The following is a 13,451-nucleotide window of genomic DNA, read 5'->3' as shown; positions in this document are numbered from 1 at the left end:
GCGCTTTGAAACCCCTTAGAGTACCAGTATAGAATCAGATTTTAAGATAAGACTTGAAAGTAAGGCTAATTACAGGATTGATTGAAACTTTTAAAAAGTTTTAAAGTTTGTAAAATATAAAGTATTTAAAATGCCTTTTACAGTGAATTTTATGAAAATCATGCACTGATGATGGAAGAAGAAGGCGTAGTTATTGTTGGGTTGCTCGTTGGGTTAAATGTAATTGACGCAAACCTGTGTGTAAAAGGAGAAGATTTGGATTCACAAGTAAGTGGCTATATAGTTATGAGCTGATACATGACCTGGAAATCTAAGGAGTTTTTAAAAATAGCAATCTGAGATCCATTATCTAAAATGCTTGGGAACAGAGATACTTTAGATTTCAGGGTTTTTTTCTGATTTTGTAATATCTGCAAAGGTATTTGCATATATATTATCTACATAATGAGATATAAATAAACCCCAAATTCATTTCTTTTTCATAGATACCTTTTATAAATAGCCTGAATATAATTCAATATTTTAATGATGTTGTGCATGAAACAAAGTTTGTGTACACCAAATCATCAGAAATCAAAGCTGTCACTCATGTGAACAATTTTGGAGTATTTTAGATTTCTAATTCCAGATAAGGGATGCTGAACGTCTGATGTACAGTAATTGAGTAACTGGAGATAAAGCCAAGCTGATGGACTAGAATAAAAGAAGTTAAAATCCCTTAAAAGACAAGAATAACTCCCTTGTTTTGGTGAATCTATTTGAATAGAAGTCTGGTTATTTCCTAAGCAGATTTCATTTCAAATGCAATGAAAGTACTAATTCACAAAGTTCCATTTCTACAGAAGCATATTGGAGGAGTGAAACTTTTTGATTGGGAAACATTTGGTTTTGTCAGAAAATATTCCTAAGTAAACCATGACTGTCCTGTTCCTTAAAAAAATTATCTTTTAAGACCTTCAAAAATGAAAGCAATTCATCCAGATTTTCTCATCAGAACACTGTCATATATTATAAGCATAGATTATATAGAAAGGTACTGTAGTATTCGTTTTGTTTCTTTTCTGTAATATCCATTTCCAGCAGCATTGCTTGAATTTTGCATGTAAACATAACTTCCATATGTATTTCTCCACCTATATTTGAATGCTTATGTGGGAAAATTTTGACTGGGTGGTTATTCTTGGCAACATGTTAATCTTTTTCTTTCTAGGTCGGTGTGATAGATTTTTCTATGTACTTAAAGAATGAAGATGATATAGAAAGCAAAGAAAGGTTTGTTTTTTAAAAATTGATTTTTAAGTTTAGGATGATGGTGGAGATGATTATGGTATATATAATTATAACTTGCTTTATTCCTCATTCAAACTGCTTACAAAATTTAAATATATTTGAATTACCTACCAATAAAATTAAAAACAATTAAAAGCATCACTATTAAAAATTGACAAATATGAACAATGAACAGCACATGTTATTATAGAAGGCAAAAATATCAGTAGAAATCAGTTTGTGTTTCTTGTCAGTATTGATGAGAGGCATATCTATTAAATATTTGAAACATTATTTGAAAAAAATAGTAATAAAAATGATAAGAGCAAGTCACAGGTCAGAGTAGTCAGACAGCAGAGAAGAAAAACCATCCTGACAGTTTTTTCATATGCGTTTCTATACAAAAGCAAGACCTGTTAATTTAAATGGTAATTTCCCCATATTAATGCCCACAAGATAACATTGTACAGTAATATCTTTATAGCTATAGAAGATAGGTTCCTGGTTGGACTATGGATACCTGAAACTGGAGAGGACTGAATGCCATTAAATTGTATGACTTCCAGTTGTGTTGTAGGTTCTAGGGATTCTTAGATCTCTCAATACACGTCTATGACAGTTCTATGGGCAAGCATACCATAGAAGCAGTTTTCTAGAGAGACAATTTTTCCCCTTAGGTACAGATAACTGAAAGCATGGATGTGGGTTCCACAACTAAGAGAGTTCTTACTGTATAGAAGATGCTTTGTTTCTGGCACCCTCACTATTAGCTTAGTCAACAACTTGTAAAGTTGTTCTTCACCATTCATGCACTATTTTCTGCTTTCTTCAATCCCACTTCTCCCCAGTTCCTTTGGTATTGCCTGCAACATGTCAGGATTGCTCTGGAATGTATTCAGGATAGCAGTTTTAAGTCTCATTCCTTTATATGGGATTGGAATAATGCTTGTTAAGAGAAATCCATGGTTTCCTAGAGATGGAAGAGAATAGAGAGTGATCTACGGCAGTTTATCCCTCTGTTCTTAGTTAGGATATTCGGTACTACTAGTCACACACCAGATTATGTTCAATGACGTGGTATGCTTAACTATATGATAAAAAAAAAATTTAAATCACTTTCCAAATAAAATGCTTGCGTGCTTACATATGGCATTTCAAGATTGAGTGAAATGCCTCATTAAATATATTATCAACTCCTTTTAGAAATGACCACATTGCTGCCATATTGGATCAAAAGAATTACGTTGAAGAACTAAATCGGCAACTGAAGTAAGTATTTATAGAGGGCCTTGTTAAATACATTCAGAGGCATTGTGTGATTAAAATCTTCTTGCAAAACTAAACTTTCTCATTTATAGTAGCAGGTGCTGAAATCCTTGCAGTTATGTTTGGCTCAGTTTGCTAATTATAAACATAAAAAAGAGAGGTTGAGTGAGTGGTCCTTTTGGAAGTGGCTTTTGTTGCTTTTTAACATCTGGGCAAGCTAAGTGGGGATTACAGTTTATTCCAGTTGGTATGACAAAACTTTTAATATATTGATTGAGCCATAATGCAATCATGCAGTCATTGTAGGAAGACTATTTGGGAGCAAAGTTAGCATCATAAGTTAAAAATGGGGAAAATGTTTGTATTACACTAGCATTTTCCATAAGGAATATGCCATGTAGAGATAAGATCTAATACACTTTTTAACAATCTCATTTATTTTCTTTTGATATCATATATCTTTGTTGTAGGCAACACCTGATATTTCCTGCACAATGGCCCCTCACTTTTGCAGAGCTCTAGAGATTATATCAGGTATATATGTGTATATACCCATGATATAATCTCTAGGGCAGTGGTTCCTAACCCATGGGTTGCGAAGGGTTTTCTGTGGGGTGGCCAGGCAGTGATAAGCTATGAAAATTTTAAAAAGGGAAAACAAAAAAAATCATATAATTGCGTCCAGCGCAGAGATTTGTTTGCATAAACATGAACGATACATTTTTCGTCAGGATAGCTTGTTGTGAGGTCCAGGTTCATGCGCAGTTTGGTGATTGGCTCTATGGAAGGCAGGTGCTGCTCGGTTTGTAATTCTTAGCTGTTTCTTGTGAGCTGCAACAGTTTTTCTTTTATACCAGCGAATTCTGCGAAATATAATAAATCGCATGTTGAAATGAATTGAATGACTCCACTTCCAGGAATCTAATGCCCAGCATATTGTGTTATTTCCCTTATGTGGCCGCAGCAATCAACCACAAGCTGATCAGTGCTGGAAGGTTCAGACACCATAGTCATCACTGTAGCTGCACCAACAGCTTTCATTTTTAATGTATCGGGGTCATGGGTCACCCATTTGTAATGTATTGGGGTTGTAAATCACTTTGCCTCTATAAAATGGGGTCACCACTGCTCAAGAGCCTCCAGGGTGACTCTGTAATTAATGTCTACCATAAATTGAGGATCTAGTGATCTAGAAGTACGCCATTTAGATGAGATTATGATTAGAATGGGCATTGAGAGAGAATAATTTTGTTATCAATATTACCAGAGAAGGCTAGTAAGAATCAGAAAATAGTTGGATTATGATAGAGGGAGGGAAGAATGAAAACTGCTGTGTGGCAGATGACAGCTGTTTCAATTCTGACAGGGAAAGGACAATGTGATGGCTATGCAAAATATCATATTAAAGAGTGTGTGGTGGTGGAGGTGGTTGACAAGGGCTGGATCTACACTATCAGATAATCCGGATTATCAAAGCAGATAATCCACAGTATCGGTTTTGAACTGGATTATATGAGTCTACACTGTCATATAATCCAGTTCAAAGCAGATAATCTGTATTTTATATGGCAGTGAAGAAGTGCTAGGTTGTTTTGTAAGTGGGATGATGTGACATAGAGTTGTAGGATTTGGAATGTCATTTAAAATGCAGATTTCTTTATTTTTTCAGTAGCACAGTCGGCGGCCTTCACACACGTGTTGATTCACTAGAGAAGTCAAACACTAAACTTATTGAAGAGGTACTGTATTTTAGCACTGTATAATTTTATGTTAAAACTAGCTGTGCCCAGCCACGTGTTGCTGTGGCTTATGGGAATAATTTGTTGACCAGGTGGAATAGCAGTGAATGGCCTTGCAGCCTCAAAGCCTAGTCATTTTCTTCTTATGCAAATCCTTGTTTGATGAGTTGGAATACAATGGAATAGGCTTGCTGCATGGAAGGCTGGGTACTTGCATTCTAGGGGAATGGTTTTTTGGCCAATTTGAATTGCAGTGAATAGCCTCACTGCTTCAAAGCCTGGCTGCTTTCTATATAAGGGCATCCTTCCTTGGGCAGGTTGAATGGGACGGAGTAAACTCTTGGCTTCAAAACCTGAGGGTTTTCTATCTAGGGGAAATCTTGGTTGGCCAGGTTGAACAGCACTGAATAGCCTTGCTGCTTGCGAGCCTGGGTTGCAAGCCTGTCTGAAATTCCCCTGTTTTCAGAGTGTTGGTCTTTATTGACTGTCCTGATTTTAGAGATTATATTGTTCTGTATTGTTATACCACAGTAATTATTATATATTATATTTATAATCTTATATTATCTGCTTAGAACTGGATTATATGAGGCCCCTTTCTACATAGCTGTATAAAATCCACCCTAAACTAGATTGTATGGCAGTGTGGACTCAAGAAAATACAGTTCAAAGAAGATACTGTGGATTATCTGCCTTGGCATTCTGGGTTATATAGGTGTGTGGAAGGGCCTTAAGTCTACACTGCCATATAATACAGTTCAAATCAGATAATCTGTATTTTATAGGCAGTGTGAAAGAGGCCTGAGTGAAAAAGCCCTGAGCTCCATTGTTGCTGAGTGGGTTGCTAGGAGATGAATTGGGTGGGGCATACCCTTCTAACTGGCATTTAGGGGGGGAAACAGCTTTTCTTCGTCCTCTAATTTAGACTTTATTTTTAGGGGTTTTTTTTGTTTGAAAAACATATTTTGGATGACTATGTCTTTTGTGGCCAAATTTGGTGTGATTTGGTTCAGTGGTTTTATTGTTTACTCCATAATAAAACTCACATTACATTTTTTATATATAGATAAATATTTTGGGGGACGTTTTATTGCATATTACAAAAAGTACCCAGCTTTGGGGAGGCTAGAATAAGCCTTAGTCAGATTTGAAACCTTCAAGCAGTTAACTGTGGATAATAGTGAACTGTATTGAAACAAACAACATCCACTGGGTGTTACCATAGAATCTCCCAGGAAGACCTAGAAACTACCTGTAGAGTTAACCTCACTAGAAATGTTCTACTCCTCCATGGTGACTCAGTTTATGCTTTCAGTGGAGGCATGTCATGGAATCATCTGGAGGACCTAGAAAATTCCTAGAAAGGACTTTTTTTTCCAGATGTGGACAGGTGAAACCAGAGATACTGGCCTGTGGTTACAGAGACCACATTGTATATAATATAATAAATATAATTCATATCTATATATTTATATATCAATATAAATGAATGAATGAATATAGTCTGAGAAATGTTGTATTTGGATCCACACATCCCAGAATTAGCCTTCCAGTGTAGCCAATTCTGTGAAGTGTAGTCCAAATTAACTTGACAAAAACAGTCTCTCAAGGAATAATTTTGATTTATTGCTGATTGTCTGAATGTTTTTACGTTTTCTTATTTATTCATTTCTCTTCTTTAGTTAGCAATAGCCAAAAATAACATCATTAAACTTCAAGAAGAAAACCATCACTTAAGAAGCGAAAACACGCTCATTTTAATGAAAACACAACGTCATCTAGAGGTATGATTCAATTTTGTGTAGACTTAATAATGTCATCAAGCAAATGACAGAAGAATCTAATTGTGTCTAATTCTCAAATGAGATACTATTTTATATAAGTATTTTAAGAATCTTAGTGTATTGGGTTATTGGGTTTGGAGAAACAATTCAGGCAAATTATTAAACTGCGTACTAAAAATAAAGGTGGGTGCATTCAAAACTATGACTAGAGCCAACCAAAATGTCACATAATAAGATGCAAACCCTTGAACTCTGTAAAATTCATCTTTAGGCCAAGTGACTGAAATATTTATTTATGTGCTGCTTTAGTTGTTTATTAATGTTATACTTAGTCTTTCTCCCATTATGGGATTCAGAAAAGGAAGAGGGAAGATGAAAAACAGATAACAGTCTAATCTGAATTATATTATAATCTTGGATTAGATTAGAATGAACTCATCATTGCTAGTCATAATATTAACAATGCTCAGGAAAGCTTTTGAATTACAATTCCCAGAATGCCTTGGATTACAGTTCCTTGAATGCTCTAGGCAGCACGGTCATTTCGGCTGGGGATTCTGTCAGTCAGGTTACATTTAGGATCCTCAGATAGAAGAGTGTACCCCAGTTTTTGAAAGCATTGAGAAGTTGTTTCCAAAATTTGTCACTAGTGTGGATCAAGGAATCTTTGAAGTACAGTAGAGTCTCACTTATCCAAGCTTCTGGATTATCCAAGCCATTTTTATAGTCAATGTTTTCAATATATCATGATATTTTGGTGCTAAATTCGTAAATACAGTAATTACAACATAACATTACTGTGTATTGAACTACTTTTTCTGTCAAATGTGTTGTATAACGTGATGTTTTGGTGCTTAATTTGTAAAATCATAACCTAATTTGATGTTTAATAGGCTTTTCCTTAATCCCTCCTTATTATCCAAGATATTTGCTTATCCAAGCTTCTGCCGGCCCGTTTAGCTTGGATAAGTGAGACTCTACTGTATATGTTTTTGCTCTTCTAGGTTCTTGCTGCCAATTCCAGTGATTTCAGTATAATAGAATTCTGTATTTTCTTCATAGGTGAACAAAGTGGATACTGATGCGGAACTTCAGACATACAAACACTCCAGACAAAGCCTGGATGAAATGTACAATGAGGCACATAGACAGCTTCGAGAAGAATCACAGTTACGACAAGTGAGTGCACACTCGATACATTATTTTTCCAGTGTGCTCATTAGACTATTCCTTCTGCTACATGCATGTACTCTTAGTTCCGGCCCTCCTCTACATGTCTAATACTTTGAACCTTGATTTATTTTGTAGGATATAGAGAATGAGCTGATGGTCCAAGTTGGTATGAAGCATGAGATAGAACTTGCAATGAAGTTGCTGGAGAAAGACATTCATGAAAAACAGGACACACTTATAAGTCTACGGCAACAGCTGGAAGAGGTCAAAGCAATAAATGTAGAAATGTACCAAAAGATTAAGGTAAAAATCCTATGTCAGTATTTATAACTTGGAAGCTAAAAAATTGAATATGTGCAATCTTAGTTTTGAAGTAGTACATGGTTTTGCCCTTTCTCAGGAGATATCTTTTCCACCTTTGAGAACTATAGCTTTGAATGGCAGTTGAGCATAGCTATTCGTACAGCTATTTTCTTTTTGGGGGCCCTGGTGGCACAGTGTGTTAAAGCGCTGAGCTGCTGAACTTCCGGACCAAAAGGTCCCAAGTTCAAATCCCTGGAGCAGAATGAGCACCCGCTGTTAGCCCCAGCTCCTGCCAACCTAGCAGTTTGAAAACATGCCAATGTGAGTAGATCAGTAGGTACCGCTCCGGCAGGAAGGTAACGGGCTCCATGCAGTCATGCCGGCCACATGACCTTGGAGGTGTCTATGGACAACGCCGGCTCTTCGGCTTAGAAATGGAGATGAGCACCAACCCCCAGAGTCAGACATGACTGGACTTAACGTCAGGGGAAACCTTTACCTTTATTTTCTTTTCATTTAAGCAGAAATATAGCTCAGATGGAATGGCAGAAAAACAGAATTGGGGGGGGGGGGGGAAGATTCCTATCATCCCCTTGGGAAGTGAACAGGTTTTACCTCCTAGTCTTTGCTACCCTGCCACATTTCTTTTCAGAATCTGCTTGCTATTCTTTTTAACAGTTCTCCATGGATGTTATAAGTAAATAATAAAATAAATAAAAAGATACGTATTTTTGCTTAGCCTTTTCTTGCTGTAGATTTGTAAAGTAGATTTGATAATTAGTATATTTGTTGAGGACTAACATGAAAGGAAGAATCTGTTGTTTTTGTTACTGCTGTTGCGGCATCCCAATAGACTGCTCACAGTTATTAAGAGTTACTTTAGAACTGAAGTGGGAATCATGTGTCCCTCAAACTGGTTTTGCAGTCTCTTGTCCTATCTGAACTCGAAGGACCAGCCCATCCCTTCTTTAAATAACTTTATTTGTGGGTTTGTTTACCTGCAGATGTTCCTATCAGAAGTGTTTGTGGCCAACTCTCAGTTCTCCAGTATACTTAGGCCTCCCGCCTGCTGTTAATTGTGTGTTGGTTGAGGAAGCAGTGAGAAGAAAGTTGGGAGCAGATTGGCCCCTTTTCCTTCTGTGGGGCAACAGATGAGGACCAAGTGATTCATTTCACTCTGGCACTTTATGTGACTGAATTTGAATACGGCCTATTTTAAACCCGCAGCCATTGCTCCATCTTACTATCTTATTTAAATCAGTAGGGATTTTACATGATGTTTTATGTATATTTGTTTTATTTACATTTACATTGTTATTGTTTTAAATGTTTGTGTATTTTATTGTATCTCGTGTATATTGCTCGTGTACATGCTTTTGTAAGCCACCCCGAGTCCCTTCTTGAAGATGATGGTGGGATATAAATAATAATAATAATAATAATAATAATAATAATAATAATAATAATAATAATAATAATAATAATAATAATAATAATATGAGGAGTTGAAGGCACTCTTCCCAGCCATGGGAAGTTTTGTTTCTGAGCCCACTTTAATTCTGTGATAGTGGGTTAAATTTAAGTAGTCAATTGCTGCGAAAATACAGGGTTTGGTGCAATCTGCAGTTTCAGGCATCCATTTGGGGTGGGATCTTGGAACATTTTGCCTAAGGATAAAGGCAGTCTTACTATATACATGAAGGTTCTTGAGCTTATTATTACTGGGTTATTACTCAGATAAAATATTGTACTATAATACCTCAATTGTTTTAATAATAGGTTTCAGATGAGGATATGAAAGAAAAGAATGAAATAATTGGTCGACTGGAGGATAAAACCAATCAGATTAATACCACTATGAAGCAGTTGGAGCAAAGGTACAGCATCTTGTTTTATTTTGGTGCTTTTTTCTTCTTCATTCATTTCTTTCCCCCCCTTTCACTTGCCAGATTGACTGCATTTGTATGTAACACTAAACCATGGCTATGTGCCCAGTCCCACACGGGACATGAGGGTGCATGCTCTTTACCCACGGCCTTCTGTGCTGCTGAAAATTAGAATCTCTGGGTTTTTTTGTTGTCCACAAATCTGATATTCAGTTTTATTTAAAAAATCTATACAGTTATTAAGCAGTTTGTGTTTCATATGTAAGATATGATGAAATTGCATGGAAGCAAAACTAAACACTGGTAAAGTTGTCCTGGCTGCATGAGAGGAGAAGGGGAAATGGGGATATTGCAAACCAGAGTCTCTCTCAGATTTGTTCCAGCTTAATAATGTAAGATAAAACCTTGGTTCAGTGCTATATGCGAATGGGACCAATGTCATTTTTTCCATTGAAATATTATTCTATTTTGAAGAAAGGCTTTTCCATGTTGAAGAAAGATCCAAATGTATTTTACAGCTGACATATATTGCCGCAACATGTTTTAATTACATGTTTCATAGAGGAAGAGGATAAATACAGCCCTAACTCAACATTTTTTTTAGAATGATTGTATTGGGAAGGATCCTGATTTAAGCATTTGGCATGAGTGATAGAAATGGAGTTTCCTACTCCTTGGCCCCTCTTTCCTTCTCCTGAAAATGATGGCATACAGAGGGTTGGGTATTCAGTTGAATATGACAGTCTGTGGTTTTAGGGAGTAAGGGGAAAGAGTGCTCCCACAAATTGGTTGGAAGGTACCTTCTGTAGGTACCTACAGAAAGCACCTCTTATCTCCATGGCTGCTTTAAATAAAAGCATGGAAAGGAGCTGATCACCAATGGATGCCAAGAACCCAGAGTCACTTTTTGAGTTGAGGCTGTTTCAACTTAATGATGATGTATAGCATCAATTCATGGTTGTAAATGCAGTTATTGTGTAAAGTCCACACATATTCTGGTTTAATATACAGTGCTCATTTTCTGAATTGTTTTTTAAAACTAACATCCATAGCCTCATCATGTGGCTGTTGACATGTCTTGCCATTGTTTTTCTTTTCTGTTCCAATCTACTTAACAAAAAACAACAACATAATTCTGTATTAAAGCGTTAGTAGCATGTATCTTCTTTTATTGACATCCTTTTTTCCTCTTTTTCTTTTCTCCTTTCTCCCAATTTCTACATTCTTGGATGTTTTTATTACCTTTATTTGTCTTTGGTTTTTGTCCCTTGCCCATCTGAAGTGACAAAGAGCTGTTAACCCAAACGAGGACCATTGCAATGTCCTTGGTGAAATGTGCCAGCAATGAGGGGCAGCAACAGTACAAGCTTGTTAAAGATATATCATTTTGACAACTTGGATTAAATTAAAACAATCCAAAAATTCTTTTTAAACCATGATGCTTGAATTTCAGCCTTTTGTCCATGTACTCTGGTTTAATTGCTTTGTGGACCAGAGTGTAAATGTAGCAAAATCGTTTTTGCATTCTGATTAATCAGTGTATTTCATGCACACCTACAACTTTGTTTTACAGATAAACTGTTTTATTTCACAAATATTAAAATATCACAAATCAGAAACAATTTTTTAAGTGATGCTGCTGCTTTTAAAAAAAATAAAAAATAGATACTTATTTTAAATTCAGCTGGCACAATTTTTATTATGCTAGTGAAATGTGTAGATAAAATGGTTCAGGTTACTGTTTATTAGAAAGACTGAGTGACTGTATTTTGAGTTACACAGCAGTTCTCCTTTTTTAAAGGCCCCAGGCATGTTCAGTTAAATGCCTAGCTATAATATATTTAGTTTGCACAGATTCTTCAGTAATAAATGGAAAATGCACAACAGGTAGTACTTGCTAAACTGTGTATTTATCTAGCTTTTTCTATTAGTAAAATTTGAAAATCACTTTTCATTCGACTGAAGTTTTTAAATCTAAGTTAATTGCTGGCCATTATGAGATAGAGAAAGGCTTTTATAAAGCAAGAGAACATTCCTAAAATAGAAAGGAAAGAAGGGACTGAGATAATCTTTTTGTGGATCACATATTTGCCTACCATTGAATGACTGTAACTGAACAATTCAGTCACTCTCTGATATGTGTAGGGACCTCCTGTATGTTTAATAAAACTTTGGAGGTATTTCCCCCCTGCACACAAAGAAATACAGAGGTGTGGAGCTGCCTGTTATTAATTAAATTAATAACAGTGGGCAATTCTTATCAACCTGAGAGTATCAAGAGCACATTAGGGCACATCATCCCCATTTGGACCCCAAACCTACCTTATTGGAATGAGAATACAAATGATACAGATGTTTTTCTTTTTTCCAAGTGCGCTATGTTAGACACATGGTGACATTAGATTGCACTATTCCACGTTGTGTTCTGAATTTTAGACCACTGCTTTCTCAATTTTGTGGTGCAGGTGAATATGTGTAGTTAAGGCACAACTAATTTGTAAAAAAAAGTAACTAAGATCTTAATAACACAAGAATGCACAGTTAAAGCTCTGTATGTATGAATAATAAAATCTGTAAAGCTCTGCATTGATGGCATTTGTTATTCAAAAGCATCAAATAAAAAATTGGAGAAATATATAGATGTTTTTATTGTTATAGTGAGAAAAATAATCTGGATTTCTAGGCATTGTCTGGGTCTCTCATTTGAGTTTGTGAGTTTACCCCAAACTTTGTTTTCATTTAGAAATATTTCTATTTCCCCATTTTTTCCTTTTATTTGTTTTCTTCACCCTTTACACCCAAATTCTAGCTTCAGTTTTACCCAAAGTTGATTTGAATTACACCAGATTGCAGCAAACAGAGAAGTCTCAAACGGAGGCAGAGAGTGAGGACAAGAAATTTAAGCAAGATTATATGAGTAAATCTGAAAGTCTTCAGAAAGAAATTACTCAAAAGGAGAAGCAAGTGTAAGTAAATTACACATTGGGAGAAATGTGAATATGTTTACATGGTTTGTTTTACTTTTGAATATCATAATCAAAATGTGTTCTTAATGTCTTGAACCAACATGGGATGAAATAATACCATAGGTACACTTTTCATCAAAGGATTTCTATAGATATAAAAGGGACAAGGCTAAAAACAGAGATAGAAAGGTCAGGGAGAAACGTATGTAATGTAATTGGACTAGACTTTTAAAATTGGATCTTGGTCTTACTAATCTGAGCAGTGGTGAAGATGTTTTTAATTGTTTTATACTATATAATTCTGGTTTTAAAGGATGATGTCTGTTTTAATTTATTATGTTTTGTTTACTTTTCACTTTTATGGATTGTTTAGTTACTTATGTTGATTCTATTTAAATTGGTTATTGGTTTATTGTTTTATTATCATTTTATTTTGATTATTGTTGTTTTATTTACACTGTTGTAAGCTGTTTTGAGTGTCCTCAGGGAGATGGGGCGGGGTATAAATAAAGTTACTGTTATTATTTATTATTAATTTGACAGAATTTCAAAGGCATCAACATTTGTGGGGAGGGTGAAACCTTTAGTCTGGAAAACGTCAGAGCAGTTCATGAAAGCAGTTGTAAGCCTTACAGTTACATGAAAAGCCATCCACCATAAAACTGTACTGGAAACTATTAGATATTCTTGCCCATTGGCAGATTTTTGGAACATGTATTGTTTCTCTGTAAGCAAAAATAGGAAAAGGGGAGGGTTTATGTCTAGTGTATATCTCTCCCTTTCACGTATTTCTCTTTAAAGATGGGGCTTTATTTTTTTTAATAAAACTTTATTTGCTAATCATAATTTCTAACTCAAGGAAGCCTTCTTCCTACAACTGGCTGTGGAGTGTGATTACTTAATAACAAAAGAGCAGCACTCTACATACATATATGACTACATTTCTTTCCGATTGAAGGCCAGCTACTGAAAAATATCCCAGGGTTCTGCTTTGTAAAAGCCTAAACTGTAAAAATTAGGAAAAGAGTACAGGACCGAATAACTTTTTTAAAAAAAAATAAGGAG

The 13,451-nt window shown here is 35.5% G+C and overlaps 1 protein-coding gene across 3 annotated transcripts in view; it reads left to right on the top strand.

Annotated features, from left to right (window-relative positions):
- rufy2 (RUN and FYVE domain containing 2) overlaps nucleotides 1-13,451 on the top strand; it is a 34,727-nt gene that overhangs the window by 8,394 nt on the left and 12,882 nt on the right. The window contains exons 5-13 of one of the 3 annotated variants that reach the window (XM_062976232.1): nucleotides 144-267; nucleotides 1,211-1,272; nucleotides 2,473-2,538; nucleotides 4,208-4,274; nucleotides 5,957-6,058; nucleotides 7,121-7,237; nucleotides 7,367-7,534; nucleotides 9,314-9,411; nucleotides 12,267-12,386. In XM_062976232.1, coding sequence (XP_062832302.1) covers nucleotides 144-267; nucleotides 1,211-1,272; nucleotides 2,473-2,538; nucleotides 4,208-4,274; nucleotides 5,957-6,058; nucleotides 7,121-7,237; nucleotides 7,367-7,534; nucleotides 9,314-9,411; nucleotides 12,267-12,386 — 924 coding nt within the window. Of the gene's footprint in view, nucleotides 1-143; nucleotides 268-1,210; nucleotides 1,273-2,472; nucleotides 2,539-4,204; nucleotides 4,275-5,956; nucleotides 6,059-7,120; nucleotides 7,238-7,366; nucleotides 7,535-9,313; nucleotides 9,412-10,702; nucleotides 12,056-12,266; nucleotides 12,387-13,451 lie in introns of those variants that run through there. The other 2 variants (XM_008115185.3, XM_008115186.3) reach the window with 2 other exon arrangements.

The sequence above is a fragment of the Anolis carolinensis genome, chromosome 3 (assembly GCF_035594765.1).
Source record: "Anolis carolinensis isolate JA03-04 chromosome 3, rAnoCar3.1.pri, whole genome shotgun sequence".
Classification (NCBI taxonomy): domain Eukaryota; kingdom Metazoa; phylum Chordata; class Lepidosauria; order Squamata; family Dactyloidae; genus Anolis; species Anolis carolinensis.
This window is presented reverse-complemented; position numbering and strand designations above follow the sequence as displayed.